The sequence below is a fragment of the Strigops habroptila genome, chromosome 8, assembly GCF_004027225.2.
Source record: "Strigops habroptila isolate Jane chromosome 8, bStrHab1.2.pri, whole genome shotgun sequence".
Taxonomy (NCBI): domain Eukaryota; kingdom Metazoa; phylum Chordata; class Aves; order Psittaciformes; family Psittacidae; genus Strigops; species Strigops habroptila.
In genome coordinates this window covers 33477468-33500012 of record NC_044284.2, presented here as the reverse complement: position 1 = coordinate 33500012, position 22545 = coordinate 33477468, and the positions used below count along the sequence as shown (strand labels likewise).

Below are 22545 nucleotides of genomic sequence, written 5' to 3'. Positions count from 1 at the left end.
GTTTTCTTGGCGGGAACATTGTCAGTGAGTGTCAACACTTTCATTCGTATTGAAAGCTGCACATCTCCTTAAATGAAATACATACCCTGTCCTAGCTGGCACAGCTCTTCTGCAGCTCTATCAGGTGCAGCCTCTGGAGTTGCCGGTGGCTCAGAATAGAGCGTTCACCCTGCTGACAAAATCAGGTAAGACATTTTTTTGTCTCTGGAGTCAGCACAGCTTCAGTGGTACGTGTTTGCTCTGACTTCTTACATCATCTCCTTGCTACCCAGGTGTTTTTCCACACTTGTGTCTTCTGCTTCACTACTCATGTGCCTGAGAAGATGGGTTAGTGTGTCACACTTCTAATTTAATCACAAATGACATCTGCATTTATTCCTATATATGTTAGTCAGGTTATGTGATTCTCCAAGACAAGAAGTCTGGTTTTAGACTTCACTGATGTTTTATATAATCACCATAAAGAATGGAAGATTAGCACATTAAAAACTCTTACAAAAGTAAAGAGTTAAAGGTTCAAGCTGCCTTGCAAGTTAAGTTCCAATTGTGTCAACAGCTTGAAATCCTTAAAGTAATCCTTAAAGTAATTTAAATTTCTGATAGAAACAGTCAACAGATGGAAGATCAAAGTTTATTTTACTACCAGCATACAAAAAAAACATATTGCACATCAAACAACCAAAACAAAAATAAAAATACTCTACTAAGGACTAACATATGTAGTTTATACAGAATAAACTTTCTGGAAATTGATCTTTTCAGTAGTTCAGGTTATGTCTTAATGGACATGACTAATTCAGCTTAGTGTTAACTAAAGCTATGTTTGATTTTTAAATACTGTACAGTTTAATAAATAAACCAAACAAAGCCTCAATGTAGAACAGTCACTGCCAATGTCACCCAGTATCCCTGCAGATTATGAGAATTTAACAAATGTATTCCAGTGGTCTGCAGATTTTTCCTCTACATACAGCATTTAAAAAACATGTATTAAAACAGACCAGTTTCCAGACTAAACTAATGGAGAAATTACATTTCAGTGCAAAATATTTTAGACTGCATTTCTTTCTAGTATTCCTCAGGTGAAGAAGTGGTTGCATATTATTAAAAATGTAACAAAAGCAGCTAATGCTTTCATAAAGACTATTATGTTAGGGATCCCCCTCACATCTTTGCCATATTTTGAAAACAAAATAACATTTCCTATAGCCAGCAATTTTGTTTATTTAAATGTTACATATACTATCTCAAGGCACATCTGATGATATATTTATAACACAGTAGGTGTCAAAGTATGTTTAACATATGATTTCTTCAGGATCCCTCCCCTTTCTGTATTCCAAAATGGAGGAACTGAAAGTGCGGTGTCAAGACTGGCGATCCATATTCTATCTTTGGCAAGCTTATACAAGCACTATTTTAAATGTAATGTAGAAGAACTGTAAACTAGGGACTTCAGTTTATGAAACACCATTCAGCACAGCTTCTTCCTGATTGTTTCCATCCTCCTGAACAGTAACTTTCTTCTCATCAGGAGTGTGCTGCACTTTAGAAGGCTCATCCCCAGAAGTTGTAGCAGGACCATTCACTGCCTTTTCAGAAGGGCTGTTTTCATCAATTGCATCTTTTGCCTTGAAAAAACCAGGATAATGTTATAAATACCTTAAAAATAGTGTGTCATCTAAATTTCCCTCTGGCTCACACAGCAACTCTGCAAAAGGAAACACCTCTTGCATGCCTGTGCTGGTACCCTGCCATTGACAGCACCCTGTTACTTACCTTGCCCTTTATAGGACACTGCTGTACCAACACCACTTGCGAGGAAACAATGCCAAGGTAACCCTGAGGCAGCATGGCCCCAGCAGACCCAGAACACTTCATTTGTCTAACCCAGTGGAGAAGCTACCTGACAAGTGGAGTTTCACACCCCTTTTAATGTCTATTGTAAGATCAGATTGTTAATCATACAGCAGCGGATCTTATTTTGCTAACCTCAGACATAACTTGTGTCAGCAAGTTCAGTGTCACTTCAGGAGTAAAGGAATCCTGATTTGGGTGTTATTTTTTATGATCTGTAACACCATTCTGATCCTTTAAGGAGAACAGATCTCAAATCTACAATCTTTGTAACATTAATTCTTTCTAAAACAGTTTGTACCAGTCACTAAACGTGCCTTCTAGCATCCTTGATCTGTAACATGTTCTAGGGATTACTTTTCAGGACTCATCCATGGGTAATTTTCACATTTTATCATGCAGTGCTACATTATTAAGTGCAGTATTTTAAAATGTGTCAAGATTTAGTTTGAGTATTACCCTAGACTTAGTTTGAGCATAAAGTCTGCAATGGCAGTCTATAAGTCAATAGCAGTTCTGTTTACTCTGGGCCATTTTTGCTTTTAATGATTTATTCTTGAACCCAAACACACTTGTAGTCAAATGCGAGTTATCTAAATAAAGCATTTCTATACTGTTCTGCTGCAAGAGATGAGGAAAATAGAAAATACACATTAAAAAAGAAAAAGAAAAAAGATCTTACCGTTTCTTTCTTGGTTTTGGCTAGTGTCTCCTTTGGAGGGTTTCTCTGTCTACTTTGAGATTCAGCTCGTGATATATAATCAGCTACTGTTACTGTTCAAGGAAAAAAATTACAGTGATGCTCACATCAGAATTCTCATTAAGCTTCACATCTCTTTTCTGTACAAGCTATGCTATCACTGGGGGACATCTCACAAAAGGCCTTCACACTTACAGGTATCAACTACATAGCAAGGATCAATTTGGTTCTGTTTAATACATCTTTCAATAAAATTCGTGGTAAAGTGATGATCTGGAGGTGGAATCTTAAAGTTACTAAATTAATAATTTTGTCCCAATTGTAAATTTTACTGGAAAATAAGGGCTTTCTGTATTGGGCTTGAAGAGATCAGACTGCAGGCTCTTTAAACTATAGACTGTGTTTGTCATTGGGGTTTTACCATCTTGAGTAACAAAGAATTTCATACTAATGAAATGACAGGAAGTTAAAATATGAAAGGAACTGGGGGAGGTTCAGAGTAATCACTTACGATAAAGCAGCATTCAAATCTTTCTTACTTCATGAAGCGATTGGCAAGAGAACTCGCCCTCCTCCTGGTATTCAAAACGCAATCCGCACAGTTAACTCTGGCTGGTGGGTGGGTGGCTGGGGTAATTGTGGTGTGTGTATGGACACTTGGCAGCTCTGCATGAGCGAGCCCATACTCAAAGGCAGGACAGCCATGCCTGCGCTGTTACGGCTACACTTACTGCATGCTGGCCAGGGCTTTGCTGACCCCTTTTCATCTCACCACCCCAGCACACGTCCATGCAGCCTGGGGTTTGCCCTATCCCACCCTCTTGTAACCACACCAACAGGGAGTCAACTCTGTCTTTAGAATATGTCATACCACCAGTTTACATACATGCTTGTACGTTTGATGAGATACAGCACAAAAGAGCTGGCAAGCACTGTCTGCTGAACAGCACAGTCAGTTGCATTTAGTGTATCATGCACTCAGGTGAACTGTTTTTCTGGCTTTAGGAATGACTGTGCATGAAACCTAAACCAGAACAGGAAGCATAACACAGGAATTTCCCCATTACACTAAGTGGACTTCTTACAACTGGCTCCTTTCATCATGATCAAGACCAAGTGACTTCCTGCACCATGTTTTATGCACAGTGTCAGACACTAGTTCTTAATAGTCACATACATAGTAGGAACCCAAAACATGTCACAACGTAAATCAAATAATGCAACTAAATGACTGGACTACACTGTCAGCACCAAGGGAGTTCCTCCTGTCTTGAAGTCCCCTTGCTATACACTTACTAAATATTTATGAAGAGATTAATTTATTAGAGCATTTTTCACAGAGACAGTATAACTGACTACCACTGCTCTTACTGTTGCATTTAAAAATATTTATTATGCAAACTGAAAATGCTATCTTGAACAAAGACATCAACAGGAAAAAGAAAAAAAAAAAATTGTCTTTGGGAAAGTGTGTTCTTTGAATACTTGGATTTAAAAGAGAAATACCACAGCTTCTAGAGGGTTGACTAACATCTCATGATATTGCTGTCTGAAATTAGTTTCTTAGAAGTAAAAGCTGAATCCCCTTTTTTCACTTTTCCTGCCCCTTTATGAACTCCTATGACTGTTACAAAACCAGATGTTGAGAAGTAAAGGGTTACTTTTGGTTTGGGTGGCGTTTTTTAGCAGGGTGGGGTGTTTGAGGTTTTTTTTTCTTTTCCTTCCCCCAAGTTTTGGTTAGTGTAATACAACAACTTTTTTTCTTCTTAAACAAATGTTGTATGAGCACCACAGATAGAAGGAAGACAAATAGGGGTGCAATTTTGAACCTGTCAATCTAGAAGACCTTCTGTTACTACCTCACGCCATGGATATGCAAGCATTTTCTAAATGGGGCATTACACTGGGAATTAGCTAGTTTATCGTTAACATTTCAAGTGTTAGTACACACAAAAGAAATGCAACAAGCCACAACAACGAAAAACTGGAAACATGCAATTTCATTTAAATTCCTCCTCCCCACCCTCAATTTGCAGATGACTTAAATATGGACAAAAGCTAAGGACTGATAGCAGCAGTTCGATGCAGGCACAGGGCTGGTGGATCCCACGCGAGTTCCCTCACGGTGCTCCGCCAGGACACCCGCATCCTGCTGTTCCAACTCCCTGCTGCTCAGCCAGCGCTGAAAAGGTTGTGTCACGTTCGGTGCAAGCGCACAGATGCACGTGAGCGCAGGCCACGAGCCTTCGCGTCTGTCTGGGTCCTGGAGCACTGAACTCAACAGCAGCCTGGCTATTGACCTCAGCAAGAACCAGATCAGAAGCGCAACTCTTATGTCCAAGCAAAGAGTTAGACATTGTAAATTAGTTTCATTAGACAGATTAAGAACTTTTGTAAGTTCTCCTAGTAGAAGAAATGTCTTTCATCTTTATCTAGTAGTCTTATTAGTTATTGAGTAACCTTTTGATATTATGCAGCTCTATGTAAAACAGCAGACACAACATTCTCTCATGCTTTCGACCTGAGATTACCCACAGCTCCACTCGAATTACCTGGCTGTCTATCTTCTGCCTGACCCCTGAAGCGACGCCTGCGGCTACGATTGCGTCGCTGGGGTTTTTTGTCACTATCATCTGCAATTGCAAAGTTGACCATGAACTATTTCTGACGATAAAATAAATAAATTCTTCAGTTTCAGCATGGGGCATTTAAAATGGCTTCTGTTACAGACACAGGCTAAACAAGACAGGCTGAAAGAAAAACATCACTTTATACTGAAAGCATACACAATAACGCAAAAGCTAGAGTTTACTTTTTGCTCTTGGTTCATTAAAACATTTAGGCATATGCTTAATGACCTCAGATTTCATTTATTAAATAAGTAACCATATGTCAAATTGTAGCCACATAACCCACGAAAGAAGAGGGTTTCATTTTGGGTTTTTTTTTTTCCCTACAGTATTAACGAACAGATTATAGTCTTGTCCCAGTGACTATCAAAAGAATTTACCAAGGGAAGGTACTTAAACAGAAGCTGGGTAGAGACAAACTGACAGCTACTTAAGTAGCTTTCCTACACCGAGACTGAGGTCACCCAGGACAAAACAGAACACTGATCCAACAGTACTGTTTGCATGAAAACCAGTAGTACTAATGGGAAACAAACAGGCTAGCCTTCGGTGTCTCCATCAGATAAGTTTTTACAAAAAAAGAGGCACATGAAAATACTAGTGGAGCTCAGCGAACAGATTTGTTCCATGGCAGGGCCGTGGAAGAAGTCTTTCTTTAATCAGACAGCAAACTTTAACAGAACAATTTGTCACTAACAAAAATGAACGAGTGTTTCACTACACTTACATGGACAACCATTTTTGCTTAGTCTGTTCTGGGACTATTATACAACCGTTTACATACCTAAACCATTCTCATTAACAGAAGCTGTATCAGACTCTGTCATCCCATCCATAAGAACAGCATCTTCATCAGTCCTTCGCCGACGCGACCTCCTGCGGCGGTTACTACTGTGGTGAGATTCACTAGCATCGGTGTCCACAGTCTGGTCTGACTCTGTGTTATCAAGCAAGCTGTAAGGGTTGCTGTCCGGATCTTTAAGCACTAAACAAACAAAAAAAAGTTTCGACCTAAGATACTCTCATTTCATCTAATTTAATTTCCAGGCTGACTCACACCTCCATGTGAAAGTTTCAATACAGAGCAACCTTACAAGAAAGTCTAATACACAGAACTACAGTATTTATGATTTCATGCTAGTTCCTCTCCGACTCCAACCCAGCAGTAAGGCACCACAACAGGCACTAGTACCATTCCATCACAAAGATTTCAAAGGTGACACTTAGAGAACTTTTACTCAAAACTGTGAAATGTGTAAAATACACTTTTTGCTTCACAGCAGCATGGGACTTTGGACACTACTGAAGTAGTAGGAATTGTCACAGTAAATTCTGATAAAGCATAAGGTAACTTCCACCCTATGATTTCTTCTCTCATCTGTGTCTAAGCATAAGCTTAATGCAGAAGGCAGCCACAGGGTAACATGCCCAAGATTCATAAACTGTGGTAATGTTGTGTGTGTAGTAGAGAAAGGAAATGAAGATCATTGTGAACAGAAGCTAAACAAAAATCTAACAACATAGCACATGACAAAAAACTATTGTACAGCTCTACTGAAATCCAATGCATTAAGATTATAACGCAAAAATGGAGTATTTTAAAATACTAGTTCTACAGGAAATTGCCAGCACAAAAACTAAGCTCAAGACACGTGTGAAACACAGTACCAGAGCTAATGGATGACTTCCCACCACGAGGTCCACCACGCCCACGCCCTCCAGACACACTACGTCCACGTCCTCCAGGACGTCGTCTGTTGTCGCGCTGGTGTCTGCTTTCTCTGTCATCTTCTCCTGCCAAGGACCAGTCACTAAGTTCATCTTTTCTCTCAGATTCTGTTTCAGAGGGATTAGAGAGCTCAGAGTTTGTACCTTGTACAGGAAGGAAAAGAAAATTGGAAATCATTATGAAATTTGGGATTGTATTCTAGTTTCATATCCTCACAGAAGTCTTCCAACCAGCATGGCTGGTTACATGTGTATACAATACAGATAAAATACATAAATACAGAGTAGCAATATAAACTTCTAAAAGCATATAAGGGTATATATAACTTTTTACTATATACACTCATATGTAAAAATATATGCACATATGAACCATATAGGGCAAAAGTTACCCAAGTTTCTAAGATTTGTTTGTAACATGCAAAATAAGGGCTCAAAGACTACCAAAACTGTAACTATTCCATACACAGATAAGCCAAGGATGAAATGGTGTTCCTTCTCTTTGTGTCGCACTGCAGGCTTTTGGTGCTATTTCTAGGCAACTGCTCTGAAATTCCCAGGCACAACTTTGCCACCTCCCAGCAGATGACTGTTGCTTAGCAACCTTTTCTGCCTGTTGGGATGCTGCCTGAACAACTGAACTGTTTGTGTTCAACAGCATCCAGAATATCTTGCCCCCTCTGAGGTAACCAAACCCACACAGCTTTACACTACTTGAAAATTCAACACCTACTATTCATGTAAAGCACTTGGGAACTCCCTAATAACCATTCTGGAGTAAAGCTATTTAGACCCAGATGGTCCTCACCTGCAGTTCTTGCCCCCCCCCCCTTTTTTTTTTCTTTGGGGTGGGGGGCAAGTGTTTTTCAAATGGAAGTCTGTGTGTACTTAAACAGCTTTCATTGCAGTTTAATCAAATGATTCATAGGGGAAGAGTAAAAAATGACGTTACAAACATCAGCATTATCATCAGAATAAACCTGACCAGCACGGCACAGTCCTGGAAGCTAGAGTCAGTGACAGATTGTAAATTCCAAAAGATGGTGGTGTCTGATTTTGTAACAGAAGTGAGCTACATGTAGATGATCAAGAGTAGTTTACTGTATTAAACAGACAGCTTTTCCCACCCCTCTGTTTACTGGAACACCTATGTTTCTTTGTGAAATGTGTCTATATTGAAATGCAGACTGTCGCCATCTGGGGAGCTGCTGCTGACTGAAAAGGGGACATGTACACCTCTAGGGAATTGAACAGCTGTGCCTCCTTAATTTAAAAATGCATCAGAATACCTCTTGAACAAATCCAGTTCCTGACCAAATAAAATTTAAAAAAAAAAAAAAAGACGCAAAACCAACCAACCAACCAAACCAACCACCCCCAAACTAACCAGGATTTTGTGCTGTCTCCATTTTAAGTTACTTTGGTTTACTTTTCAAAAATCAATCCAAGAGATGGCCATAATCACAGACAATCATTTTTTTCTCCTCCTCAATCAAAACAGATAATGCTAATTCCAGATTTATTTTTTAACTTGTGTCTCCTGAGGAGTATCTTTCTCTCCAGCTTTGCACGGTGTAACTACTACTGTTGAAGGACAAGACCTTACCAGAGTTTGGTTTGCTCATTTTTTTCTATTTAAAACTTAACTTCAACAAGAACATAAATCTAATTAGGTGGTTTGAGCTATATAAAAAAAATAAAACAGCAACTCTGCATTTTCAACCCTACCTTCACTTGGCTATGCTGAGCACAAAATCTAGAGACAGTTCTGGATTCCAAAGTATCCAGAGGACAGACTCAGTATATGCTCAAGGAAACTCACCGTAACCAGATGTGTAATTGGGGCCTCTGCGGCCTCTCCCCCTTCCACTGTAGGACCTGGAGCCTTGCACGGAGGAGAGGGTGCTCTCATCGGTTGTATAACCCTTTTCTTTTTCAGGAACTCTAGCAGAAGAGGGTCTGAAACCCATACCAATCTGACGCAACTGTTCATCAATTTGGAGCCTTTCCAGTCTTAGTTGTTCCACCTCCTACATGAAAGGAAACAAAACCAATTGCTGATGAAGAAATGTTCCTCCCCCTAACAAAATACCAGTCATCCTGAAAGCCAGCGTTCCTCTGGGAAAGTTAACAGCACTTTGAAGGTGACTGCAAATAGCACAACTGAGGTATGAGTTCTGCAGTCTGAGTTTTGGAAGAACTTAAAACCTTTCTGTTAAACCACAACACAAAAAGACTGTTTTAAAGACTATTATTACCTTCCCTAACTATACTTCACCACATTTTCATAGAATCATAGAATGGTTTGGATTGGAAAGGACTTTAAGATCATCTAGTTCCAACGCCCCTGCCATGGGCAAGGATGCCTCACACTAGACCATGTTGCCCAAGGCTCTGTCCAACCTGGCCTTGAACATTGCCAGGTATGGAGCATTTACCACTTTGGACAACCTGTTCCAGTTCCTCACCAGCCTCACAGTAAAGAACTTCTTCCTTATATCTAACCTGAACTTCCCTGTTTAAGTTTGAACCCATTACCCCTTGTCCTATCACTACAGTCCCTGATGAAGAGTCCCTCTCCAGCATCTTTATAGGCCTCCTTCAGGCTTAACAAATTAAATTAATAAAAAAATTAAAAAAAAAAAAAAAAAAAAAAAAGAGAGAGAAGGGGGGGGAGAAAAAAAAAAAGAAGAAAACTGGCAAAGCAACATGATTCAAATTCACGCATTCTTTCTGTTAAGGCAACGCCACACCTCCAACACCACACGCCCAACACATCTGAATGGGTAATTGTTCTAATACTCCATAGTATGAGTGTGTCATACTAGAAATTCCATCCTACCCCAACAGTGTTAACTTCAGAACAACAGAACACCAACATAGACAAAAAAATTTGCTTATCACTTCCCCAAAGCCACTTAAACCGGTGCTCTTTACAATCCAATCCTTTCAACACCAACAGTATTACGCAACCACAATAACATATTTACAGGCCTATATAATACCTGTGAGCATGGGGTGGGTTCAAGGCACTGAACCTTCAATTTCAATATATCAATTGTTTAGCAATCAGTTTATCAATGGCAAATCCCACTGAAATCAAAGTTGTTGATCTGAAATTCTGTTACTCAACCAAACTTTCCTCCACAGAAAATTTCTTCTGAAAGACACTTACCTTTAAATATGCGATGTGGTATTCTAAGAGAACTTGGACGTTTCCAATACTTTCTTTAGTACCAACAAATACAAACGGTACCATTCCCTACAGAAACGAAATGTCAAATCTTATTTTCAGGAAGAACGTAATCATCAAAAACAGTGCTTTCTGTTCAAATTACATGTAAAAAAAAAACCAACCCAAAACTCTGTTTAGATTACAAAAGTGAGCTAAATAAGCCCAAACAGTAACTGAATCTTGGGCTGCAAAGATGCATTAGAAATGGCTCAGACTGCGGTGAGGGTAAGGGCTTATACATTAAGGACAAGACTGCCCAGCTTTCCCAACAACCTATTCTGGCACTTGAGGTAACTTGACAAACAGTGTTTATATTCCCCCAGGCAACACAACTGCTACGTGGGTTTATCCCAGTAGCTGTTATAAGCACCCAGAGTTTACCAAGAAGTGTAAAGTTGGTTTAGCTAGCTACTGGACTAGATGAAGCACTTGTAAAAGATTTTGTCTTATGTTCTCATAGATTTAAAATATGTGAACACTATTAACAATCCCAGATCAGTTGCGCAGCTGAAGTACAGACAGGAAAAAAGATTCAAGAAACCAAGTCTTGCTTCAGCAGCAAAAAGCCCCTTCTTGAATTGTTTCATATAAAATTTACTACAAGATGACAGTCTGAAAAAAAAAGGTCAAAATTGCTTTATCTATATCCACAGAACACAAAACTGGCTTTGTTAAACAATCTGTCCTTAAAATTACCCAAATCCCAGACATCATGTGTTTCTAACATGGACATCACCACTATTACAGGTTTGCCACTATAACAATAAAAAGAATGCATGGGCCATAAAGGCTGTACTTATAAACTGCATAATGATGCAGAGATGAAATGGTGACCCCTTTTCAAAGCCATAAGGAAGCACTTTAGCTCATGTGAGTCACATTCCAGAAACTCCCATTTTCTGCATACATTCTTCTATGTGTTCTTTGTTAAAAGATTCACTGTGACTGGTTTTGAAAGTAAAAACCTAATCATAAGAAGAAAGAATAAAGTACTTACATCTTCACGGGGCAGTTTATTTTCATTATCTCCTTCAATTCTCACCCTGACGACTCCAGACTTGTCTACAATCTCCTGAATCACTTTTCCATTTTTTCCAATAACTTTTCCTTCAGAGGGCAAGAATGGTTAATTTTGCATCCATGTGCAAAGTATTTTAATGGATTTCTTGATATTTTAAGTTATGCATATGTTAACTGTAACAACCACCTGACTCTCCTTTACCATTCACTTCATTTCAAATTTTTGTCACACGCACAAAAACCCTAAAGAAAACCCCACACCGTGCCAGAAGAGATGGAAACTTCCCAAATGAAACCGTATATATACATGCATAGAATGACAATGATTGGTGAAGATCACCACTACACAAGTTTCAAGTAGAACCAGACCAAGAGTAAAATGACACCAAAGTTTTGCAAACGCTTACTTTAAATTTATTTATCATTTGCCCCTGACTCCACATGTACCCTCATTCAATCCTTCCTGACATTTTGACAGGCATATACAACATCTTTGCCGGGAGTCTCAAAAAAAGTACGTAATTGTTTTCCGAAAGTTTCTTTTGCCTTTACAACAAACATGAGTACTGCCCACACTTCCTGTATTACCTTTAAAATGTCTGAGATCATGAGTGGAATATAAATCAAAAGGTTCTTCAGAACTTGTATGTTTAAATCTCAAAAAAGTGACTCCTTTGCTCCCTTAGAAGAAGATTTTAGCTCTTCCTTAAAACTAAAGTTATGAGGAAACATTCCTCCATCCCAGCTACAGATATCTGGCACTTGAAAAACATTTATGTTTAAATTAAAGGGAGCTAGAACCTCTGAAAAAAGGGTCTAACAGCCAAAAGTGTGTGACAGAATACACTGTAAGGAATGTTCTTTACAGCAGATATCAACATATTAAATGCAAAAAGCATTAAAAATCGCTTCTTTTCCTCAAAAGTTCAAACAGCTCAGCAGGTTTTTTTATCTTTTTTTCTTAAAAAAACCCAAACCCAACCCAACCAATCATTCTGTGTGCCTGCAATTTTGTTTTGCACAGTGATTCTCTTATTACTACTAAAATAAATGACACTTATGTGTTAAACATATTTCTATGGATAATGGTTAGCCATTATTTTGAAGAAGTCCCAAGAAGCATCAGCAGCTGAAGTGGCAGTTCGATAGATGGCACTCCTCTGTCTTGGTACAGGAAGAACTGCCTTGGGCACAGTGTGGTTATCTTCAATTTGAGTCATTAATGATCACTGCACTTCTTTTAAATTGGTTGTCTTCATAAAATGCAGCTAAGTATCTGCCTGCTTACATATACGACCATAGGCGAGATAGGCAAAATGTATGCCTTCATCAGAAACTGGTAATTGTTTAAAAGTAGTATTTTCAGTTAAATCCATTACTATGACTAGTGCCGTGATTCTTACATGTGTATATCCAGGCTACTGAATGCTATCCAAACCACACCAAAACCTCAATTTGTCAAATATTAGAGTTAGCAAAATTCCTTGGTTCAATTAGGTCTGTTGGATGAGATTGGGGGGGGGGAGGGGGGAAGTGTTCCTATACAAACTAACAATTAATTTGCTGAACATTGAAACAAGCTTTAACATTAGGTACATGAGAGAATCACTAAGTTGCATCAGATACATAATTTGCAGAGGTCCTATTAAAAAAACCCAAAACCTAACCAACCCCACCAACCAACCCTAACCAACAACAACAAAACAAAACCAACAAAACCCTACACCTTACCTTGCTCAAGCTGTAAAACTTTGAAAGTCTAATTTTTAGGAGTTTGCATATGTCCTGGGTTCAGCTATAGCAGTCATTTTTCTCCTGCTTAGTAGCTGGTGCAGTGCTGTGTTTTTTAACTTTCAGCCTGGGAACAACGCTGATAACACCGATGTTTTTAGTTGTTGCTAAGTAATGTTTATTCCAACCAAGGACTTTCTCAGTCTCATGCTTTGCCAGGGAGGAGGGGAAGCCAGGAGGAAGCAGAGACAGGACACCTGACCCAAACCAGCCAAAGGGGTATTCCATACCACAGCACGTCATGCCCAGTATATAAACCGGGGGGAGTTACCCGGAAGGCCCAGATCACTGCTCGGGTCGGGCTGGGTATCGGTCGGCGGGTGGTGAGCAATTGTATCCTCTCCCCTTGTTATTTCACTAATCATTATTATCATTGGTGGTAGCAGTAGTGGTTTTGTGTTATACCTTAGTTGCGGGACTGCTCTTATCTCAACCCGTGGGAGTTACATTCTTCCCATTCTCCTCCCCATCCCTCCGGGAGCGGGGGGAGGAAGAAGGGGGGGGGGGGGGGAGTGAGCGAGCGGCTGTGTGGTTCTGAGTTACCGGCTGGGCTCAAACCACGACAGCATATTAATTACTTAGATTACATAGTCTATAATATGCAAGCTCCAAGCCCAAACCCATAGGAGGTTAAAGCACAGGTTTTAATTTCTCCTTTGCATAAGCCAAGCTGTTGAATCAGTACCACCACCTGCACTCTTAATACTGCCTTCGTGTCTGGATTGCCTGGGAGCTCAAATAGAGCTTTCTACTACTCGAGTTAATGTCCAGTAGAAAGTGGCCAGACCCAAAGTAACAAGCAGACAGGAGAATGAGGGTAATGGAAAATGTACGCTGGGAAGACTGGACTAGGGGAGACATATTTTCTCTTGAAGTGGAATAAGACGAACCTCACCTTTAGATAGCTTATGATACAGAAGATACCATAATATGCACTTACAAGTTTTGGGAAGCTATACCTTCATGAAGCTGAAGCACAGAAAAATGCCCATTTCTAGATCAAGGATGAGACTGATAAGCACCGCTGCTTGACACAGCAGCTCAATACCATCCAACCACAACCTCTAACCGTCTCAACCCAAGAGAGAGCAGTAATGTGAGGATTGTCTTGCGTCATTCTTGCACCTCAACTGCAGTATATCCACATTAGATTTTGGAATTTAGTTTCAGTACTTCCAAGTAGTCAATTTAGCAACCCTTTTTTTTTTTTTTTTACTAAAATCTGAACTTCAAATATTACCACTAAATTAGATAGTACAAGTCTGTAATCAAACTTGTATGTGCCAAAATCCCCACAAAGTCTTATCCAGTAACAATATATTTGTTAGTAATTCCCTGATACATATTGTTTTAAAAGATCAATCACTTTGTATTTAAAAAGAGAAACCAACTTTGATACTGTCATCTAAATCTTCTTTGCAGAGTCATGCTGATTAGGCTTCCTTCCCCCAAGTTTTTAAGTTTTAGCAGCATTACATACCAACGAGATTTCTGGGAACTTGAATAAAATCCTCCACAAATTCCAAGTAACTTCTAGCCTTTTTTACTGCATCAGCAGTCTGGAAATGAATTAAAAAAGAAGTTTATTTGTGAATATAATATGTTAAAAATAAAGCCTTGCAGAACAGCTGCAAGGCTTCAAAACATCAAACTTACTTTAAAAAAGAGAGGAATAGCGACAAGATTAATCTAATTTTGACCTGTTAAATAATGAGTAAAATGCCCAGAGACAAAATTCATTAGCAAAGCATCAGTAATACATAAAACATTTTTTCCATATTATTTCAAGATATTTTAAAATATTATTTGCAGTTTCTCATGAATAAACCCCAGATGTAAAATATCTTATGGATATATCTTGAAGCAGTTTCTCGTAGATATTGATAGGGGAAAAAACAGCTAATTTCACTCTTTTTCACAAAAATCAAGACAATTTTCAAATCTGGAATCCATTTATAAAACCCGGTAATTATTACAAAGATTCTGTACTGAAAAGGAAGACATTCGTAAGTGGTCCTACCAGTGTTCACAGAAATTTCAGCTGACGAATACTATGTTAAAAGAAACTTTAGATCATGTATCTCATTTCACCTGACTTCACAGTCAATGAGTAGTTACAGAGCTATGACAGATGGACAAGCCATAAAACTCTAGTTTAATCTCTGCATTTTCCTCAAAACTGCTTTGGAAGCATCCAGTTTTTCCTCCACAGAAACTGTGCTACCATCAATATTGCCTGCAATATAAGAATTTATCTCGCAATTTTTAACGTGCAATACGCTATTATCCAGAACATGTAGAAAAATGGCAAAGGAGAAAATGAATTTTAGACTCATTTGTCTCTTGACAGTGTCTAAAGATTATGTCACCTGATAAAGATAAGACACTTCCAAGGTTGAAGGACAATCTCTCCACAGAACTTCACAAGCTCACTGTAAGCAGTGACTGGCTTTACAGACTCTTCCATAAGAAAAGTGTACTGATTTTTTCAGAACAGGCTAAATGAAAAGAGCCATTCCAAGCTCTCTCCTCTATGAAGTTTATGTTCTCTTCCTCAGTATTCGAGAGTACAGAAAGAAACCAGCAAAATCAGTCACAGAGCCTTTCCTATAACAGACAGACCCATTTTGCATTCAAGTCTTAATACCAAGTACTGTTTGCAAACACACATTAATCCTCAGTGAATAAACACCACCAAAGTGACAAAAGCAGCTACTCCTCTAAGTGTGCACACACTCGCAAGGCTTGCCCACCTCTATCTTCAGGAAAGATAGAGGAAAGCTGCAGAAAGGCTAGGAGGCTATGTTCAGAGTACAGAGCTCAATGGCAGAACTTGCCAGCAGTCAGGAAACTGGGGATTCAAAGGAGCAACAGCACTGGGGAAGGTATCGGAGTGTACAGACAGGGCATACCCAAGACTGCTTAGGACTGGCTACAGGTAGGAAGTTTTCTGTTTTCTCTACAAGAATTTTTCCTCTTCTGTTTCTCTCCCATCTTATACTTGACATGAAACTAAGCCTGAATAACCAGCAACTTCAGACAAACACTCTCCTTTAACTGCAGGGAAATGACACTAGTGCAACCTGAACTCCATAGGGGTTGTCAAAAGGGTGTACTGCACTTAGGAATCTGTCCTAATCATAACACTTCTACATTGCAAGTAATATTACAACCAAGGCACTCTCCTCCCAGAATGCTGGTTTCTGGCCACAGTTCATCTACAATGTTTTCCAAGACAGGACAGCGTCATTCGTTAGTGGGGAGAACTCCTACAAATGTTCTCTAACAGCCTTATTATTAAATGACAGAAGTTAACTGACAGTTAATTGAGGCTCTACAGATGCTGAAAGAAGAAACAAAGCCTCAAATTAGCAACAGCAGAAGTGCAGAATTAAGGAATGAAAATCAGCATCTGGTCAGTAATGAAAGCTTTTGATCACAGTTTCCATTTTACACTAATGCCTCAGCCCTTTCATCTACCATTTTTTAGGTAACACATGAAGTAAAGAGTACCACCAGCCCTGGCATCTTTCAATCAAATTAGGGAAGTTCCAGAAGAACAAAAAAAAATTTATAAACCTCTACTTCCGGCAGAGGTCAAAATGACAGAAAAAGAAACACAGTCCAATTAGATTTCAAGATAATGAAATAAGCAATCAAACGTGGAAAACAGATGAACAGAAGTCATTGAAGGGAGCAGGGGTTATGCTGCATACTCAAAGCAACTGCTAAATGCTACGAACTTCAACACGCATTAGCAATTTTTCACCTTCAATGAACTCTACAAATGGGACACAATTAACTAAAGAGTTCACAATGTCCTGCCTCAGAGGCATGTTCATCAATTCTTTCCCAATAAAGATGAAGGAACAGCGACCGCTTTCACAAAAGCAGAGTCAGGATGACAAAATAAACAACTGCCAGTAACAGGAGTTCTCTGGTGCACCCATATGCATATTTGCACTTTGCCACAAACACTCCAAATTTTTGTGCAAACTTTAGGACTCATTCACACCCCAGCATGAGAAGACAGCATAAAAAGCTGATCTGGACAACATATTCTCAGTTGCTCCCAGTCAATAATTCAGAAAAGGTAAAGAAAAATAACTTATCTCTCTCTAAAAATTAGCATGCACATGGATTAAGACCTCAAAGGATTCCAGTTACTAGTAACTACTTTTCTAACTTTAGACAGTCCACATGTCCATCCATGCTCTGGTTACTTCATACAGCAGCCCATATAATCAAGCCATGTCCACGTTACTATAAGGATCTTTAATAGAAGGATTAAATGTGGGGTATTTTTCCAAACTCAGCATTATACCTACCATTTTTGTAGCAGGAGTTCTAAATGAGTGTGAAATGAGAACTGTATGGCTGCAGATTTTAGTGAAAATGTTTTGTAACAATCATTAGCGTAGATCTAGTGGCTACATGCTGGTGGGGGGCACTCCTATGACAAATGGTGGATCTGTCTCAGGAGTTTCACACCAGTTTCTGAGACAAGGTTTCAAAAGTCTCTTCAAAGTCTTGGAAGCTCTTTTAGACCTTCCCAAATAGAAAAAACAAAACTACCTGTGGCAATCATTTGATAAAGTTTTATCCCCACGCAGATAAAGACAAAGCCCTCCCAAGTCACAATAGGGAACATGCTGTTTCCATGGTGATAACAAGTCTTTCTTCAAGAAAATGAAACACTTACTAGTCTCCTATGAAACGGCCCTAATGAAAGCTCCAAAGGGAAAAAACAGTTTTCTGTTATTCTCCAAAGGGAAAACAAGAAGTAACAGTCTCCTGAAAAAGCCACGGTAGATAGGATTTTCTATCCTTCTATCCAAAGGGATGGTTATCATACAGTTAAGTACCTTCAAAATGGTGAAAGAAGCACAAAGCTCAAGTGAAGAACTGCACAAGAATTGAATGCAATTCAATTTTGCCAATAACGAAGTTCTAAGAGAAAGTTTTCTGTTTCTGATATAACTCTCCCTCTCTGAGGAAGGGGAAGATCTCAGACAGCGATTCACTGTCCAAGCTCTAAAGTTCGCAGTACTGTGGTATCAAGCAGCAGTTCAGGCAAAAGGGAAGGTTCCTGGAACCAAAGTGGTCTTCACCAGACAGGAGAAAAGCATGAGCAGCATCCCATACAGTTTAGCTTCCTTCTAATCATACAGACTTCCAGTGTTTTCTAAAATTTATATCCCTGTTCCTTCCCCTCAAAGGTTCTGGCCCCAAGACTGAACTTTTATTTGTATACAAAACATTAGCTAAGGAGTCCCTCAGATCCTGACTACAGTGTCAAGGACACGGGATCACTACTCCCACATACGTCAGCTTAAAATTGTCTGCCCGTGCATATAGCCATTAGGGCCTGGCTGCTTGCCAATTTGAAAAGAGGCAAAAAGAGTGGATAAGTATACCCAGATGCTGAAGCCCTCATCACATGGAATATTTAGGTTGCCTGGCTTTTTTAGAAGCAGCTACCACTTCTAGGAAGGACAAGGCTGGATGTGTCTAAAGGCATTTTTATTTAGGGGGCATCTGGCATTTATAATCACTGCTCTGCACTACTGTAAGAAGCTGGTGACAGTCATAACCTTTCCACAAGTTTCAGCACCACATCATTCATGTTAAAGAGGTTGAAACTGGAATACACTAGACATTCTACTGCATTTAAACTTGTCTGAATCCTCTTCATTAACTATGTGTAGTACTAGATCAAAAGATCTGTTGTCACAAAAAGGACACAGAACTTCAACAAGACTGAACAGTACAAAAGTTTGTCCTCCTCTCAGCAGGATCAACTTCCTCTGACCCTTGCATCAAAACTAGTTCTACTCCTGACATGCACACAGCATAATTCAAGACCACAGATTCCTGAAATGGTAGACAACCAAGGATTTCTAAAAGTGTTAACACCAGAGACTCAGGTGTTTGTGACACCTGTGGAGTTGGTAACATGGGATAAAAACCCTCAAGAAATGTTCTGACAAAGCCCTGGTGACTACTGCCTCCTACATGGATCACTGTTTTGGTCCAAAGACCAGGTACATTTCAAGGCACTTGTGAGATTTAAAGCACATCACGTAAGAGTCATACAAATGGAATTAACTTGGAGCAAAACAGTATTATATTGCCAAAGTCAGCATTAAACTACCAAAATGAAAAGGGTTAGAAGCAGCAGATAGAGGCTTTAACACGTTTTTTCTAGGTCAGAGGAGCAGACAACACACAGCAAAACACACATGAACTAGAAATGGGGGTAGAAGAGAATCAACAAGAACAGCACACACATCTGAAATGGGGAAAGAAAAAAGGCGGGGGGGGGGGATAAAAAAAAGAATAATCTGTGAGCAAGTAAAATAGCAGCAATACTTCTGCCAGATTGACCGAGATGTACAGTGCAGTTGTTACAGAATTTGTGCATCAGCACATGGAGTGATTAGGGCAGTACACATCTTACAGAGTCTTGTACTTCAAATACATGTAGTACAAGCTGCCATACCATGAACATCTACATAGACACCCAGACAACTATCAGCTATGTCCAGTTCTTAATTCATAAATACAGCTCTCACCACTTAAAGCAGATATAGAGCAAAATGCTCATGAGATTCATATAAAGTTTCCCTCTTACCTCTCCATAGATTCTGAAAGTACCAGTACTCTCCTCAAGTTCAATGGCAGTAACTCCTGGAACCTTTCTGGCTTGTTGTATGTTACTGCCATGCGTTCCTATAGCAAGTCCCATTAAATCTTCTCTGACTACAAACTCCTCATGAAATGCTGCAGCAAGCTGCTTTGTGCACTGAAGGGAAAACAAAGTAAGACTCATCCACATGCACTCAATGTGACATACTGTTGTGTGCTCAGTTTCAAGTAACGAGAATTACAAGCTATGGCTTACTTCTAAGTGTTTTGTAGCTTCTTCATTTCTTGACATGAGCATAAGTTTGGTACGAATGCTGCGCAAATGCATGTCACTCAGTATATTCACTCTCTTCACTGTTGCTTCACTGGCAGACTACAAAAGAGAAAGAACACGAAGTTTCATTTTTTACGTATGTTCACATTTAGAGGATAAATCAGGAACCAGTTTAAAATAAATCATACACATGATCTAAATTCCCAGAACTTACATGGACATTATTCTTCCTCAAAACAAAGCACAAGAAATTCAGCACCGCCTCTGTAAGCCAACAATTTTCTGTTCTCACTCATAGCATATTTTACTCTAAAGATTTTGCTGCTGGATATACACGGTGACTCTTTCCCCTTGATGATCCCCAAACAAATTAAATATTCTACCATATATATGTCACTTGCTGTCTGAATGGCAGAGCCAAAGAGATAAGCAAGGAAGATTTTAAAGAGCAAGGTTCAAATGGATAATATAAACAGAACTGTGACGAGAAATTAATGCTGGGAAAATTCTGCACAGTAAGAGAAAACGGTCACAGAAGCATCTAAGTGAACAAATCCTTAAAGGCTATGCTGAACTGGCACAGTTCTTCAGATGGAAACCCAGCTGTAAGTGGAAGTGCACACGATAATACAGTATGGGGGGGAAAGCTACTGCTCCAGAGCAGAATAAGCTACAGTTAGCTTTGAGTCATCTTCACAAATCAGTGAAATATCACTCAGTCATAAAAACAACAAGACTGAAAGCTGCTCCTAAATTTAGGCTGTATGCAATGTAGTACCTGTAGCCCCTCCAAAAGGCCTACCCCCAAAGATTAAATGTAAACAGATCTTATTAACTTTCTCACAATTTACATAGCTTGGCAAACTAAGCCTTTTTCCATACAGATACACAGCTGCCTATATACTTCCCGTAAACAGTGCACTGAAAATTCATGCAACATTTACACAGAAATAATTACTTACCAGTATTATTAGTTGAGCAGTTTCAGCATGATAAAAAATTCGACATGCTCCCACAGCTTTCTTGAAATCTTTATGTGCATTTTCATTAGCACACCTAAGGAAACAAAATGATTGTTATTTCAACAAGCTGCATCTAAACAGAAGGTATACTATCAACAATGTTTCAGCAAACTTCAGAAACTGGAAAAATCCCCATTCTCCTTAACGTGGTTGCAGAGGTTATTTCTCTGTGAACTGTATGCCAGTGTGGTTACTTGGCAAGTCTCAGTACCACAGGCCCTCTGTGATCACATCACCTGTACAAGCCTAAAGCAAGACCTGAAGCTCCCATCTCAGAACTTGCGTTTTGTCCTCACCCCAAAAGCTCAGAGATTCCAGTCAGTAGTTTCCAAACCAGCTACTGTAGCACCACAGCCACCCTCAAGGTTTTGATGGACCAGTACATTGCTCGCTCAAATATAAGCCAAGCAGGATTCCTCCCCCGCAAATACAGTAAATGCCTTATTAAAAGGTGCAGAGCTACTCACGCATCTCTCAGATCTTCAGGAACATCCACTGTGCACTTGAAAAAGGTGTTCTTTTTGACAGTTTTATTTTGATTCACAGGTCGGAGTCGTTCATAAGTGACGATTTCATTGTAAGTGGCATCACAAGCAGCATATTCAATGACATAAAACTATGGAAGAATATTTTTATTTTTTTTTTACTTTTAACTTCAGTAAGGAACAACCAAGACATAGTAACATTACCAGCATCACCAAGAAAGTACAAAACAAATACACAAACTAAAACATAAATCTGAGTTGATGTAATACTACAATTCTACACAAATGAACCTGGATATATTTCAGTCCCCATTTAATACCTCAGTGAAGCCAGGGCACCATATCAGTGTAATTTCAGTCCCCAACAAAAGCATCTTTGATTGATTTTCCTCATGCCCATTCCTCTTCAAATACCTAATTTAGTCCAGTTCAAGTTCCAAAATTCAAAACATTTACTAGAGCTCTAATTCTAAAAAAATACCTAATAGAAAAGCAAATGTAATTTGTTCTTCACAGAAATATTTGCTCTGCCAACAGTTCAAACAAAAAACCAACCAAAAATACCCACAAAACACAAAAACAAAACAAAGACACAAACCATACCCCCCCCCCCAAAAAAAAACCAAAAAACAAAACCCACAAAAAAACCCAAAAGCACCACCAAAAAACCCAACACACTGATACAATGGACAAACTACCTGTTCATCATGTAAGATCAAAAGGAAAATAAAAATTCAATGTTTTGATACACACTATCCCAAATTCAGGAAGGAAAGAGAACTAAGAAGATTTAAGAGGCACCAATAATCTACTCCTACACTTCCATTTAACACACGCAAGCATAAAGAAGCTTGTGTGCACAGTATCCTCAAAGCCCAGCTTTGTATTAGGGATGCAGCTTTGTCCTATCCTCCCTTCCACCTATATGCAATTTAGGAGTGCAGAAGTACTTTCTCCTCTTCATCCCCGAAAAACTGGGAACCGGTTTTGTTAACACACATAATATACTCAACTAACAGGAAGAAGCAAATCACTAAGGTCATGACATACCTTTCCACCTGCTATTCTCCAATTTTAAGTTTAGCTTAGGTACAGAATCATAGAACCACAGAATGGTTTGGACTGGAAAGGACTTTAAGATCATCTAGTTCCAAC

General features: G+C 39.2%; 1 protein-coding gene and 1 long non-coding RNA gene across 7 annotated transcripts in view; both read right to left on the bottom strand.

The window, feature by feature from the left end:
• Nucleotides 1-611: 611 nt before the first annotated feature.
• FXR1 (FMR1 autosomal homolog 1) overlaps nucleotides 612-22545 on the bottom strand; it is a 39250-nt gene continuing 17316 nt past the window's right edge. For 2 of the 6 annotated variants that reach the window (XM_030496075.1, XM_030496076.1), the window contains exons 5-17: nucleotides 21373-21521; nucleotides 20846-20939; nucleotides 19866-19982; nucleotides 19596-19766; nucleotides 14442-14520; nucleotides 11148-11257; nucleotides 10091-10177; nucleotides 8738-8945; nucleotides 6856-7059; nucleotides 5972-6172; nucleotides 5110-5190; nucleotides 2540-2631; nucleotides 612-1631 (exon numbers count right to left, since the gene is read on the bottom strand). In XM_030496075.1, coding sequence (XP_030351935.1) covers nucleotides 1461-1631; nucleotides 2540-2631; nucleotides 5110-5190; nucleotides 5972-6172; nucleotides 6856-7059; nucleotides 8738-8945; nucleotides 10091-10177; nucleotides 11148-11257; nucleotides 14442-14520; nucleotides 19596-19766; nucleotides 19866-19982; nucleotides 20846-20939; nucleotides 21373-21521 — 1764 coding nt within the window. In that variant the 3' untranslated portion in view covers nucleotides 612-1460. The remainder of the gene's footprint in view (nucleotides 1632-2539; nucleotides 2632-5109; nucleotides 5191-5971; nucleotides 6173-6855; nucleotides 7060-8737; nucleotides 8946-10090; nucleotides 10178-11147; nucleotides 11258-14441; nucleotides 14521-19595; nucleotides 19767-19865; nucleotides 19983-20845; nucleotides 20940-21372; nucleotides 21522-22545) is intronic. The other 4 variants (XM_030496071.1, XM_030496072.1, XM_030496074.1 and 1 more) reach the window with 4 other exon arrangements.
• Nucleotides 11771-13012, bottom strand: LOC115612140. The gene is made up of 2 exons (XR_003992891.1): nucleotides 12868-13012; nucleotides 11771-12832 (listed from the first exon to the last, which is right to left on the bottom strand). It is a non-coding gene; the product is annotated as an uncharacterized LOC115612140 (long non-coding RNA).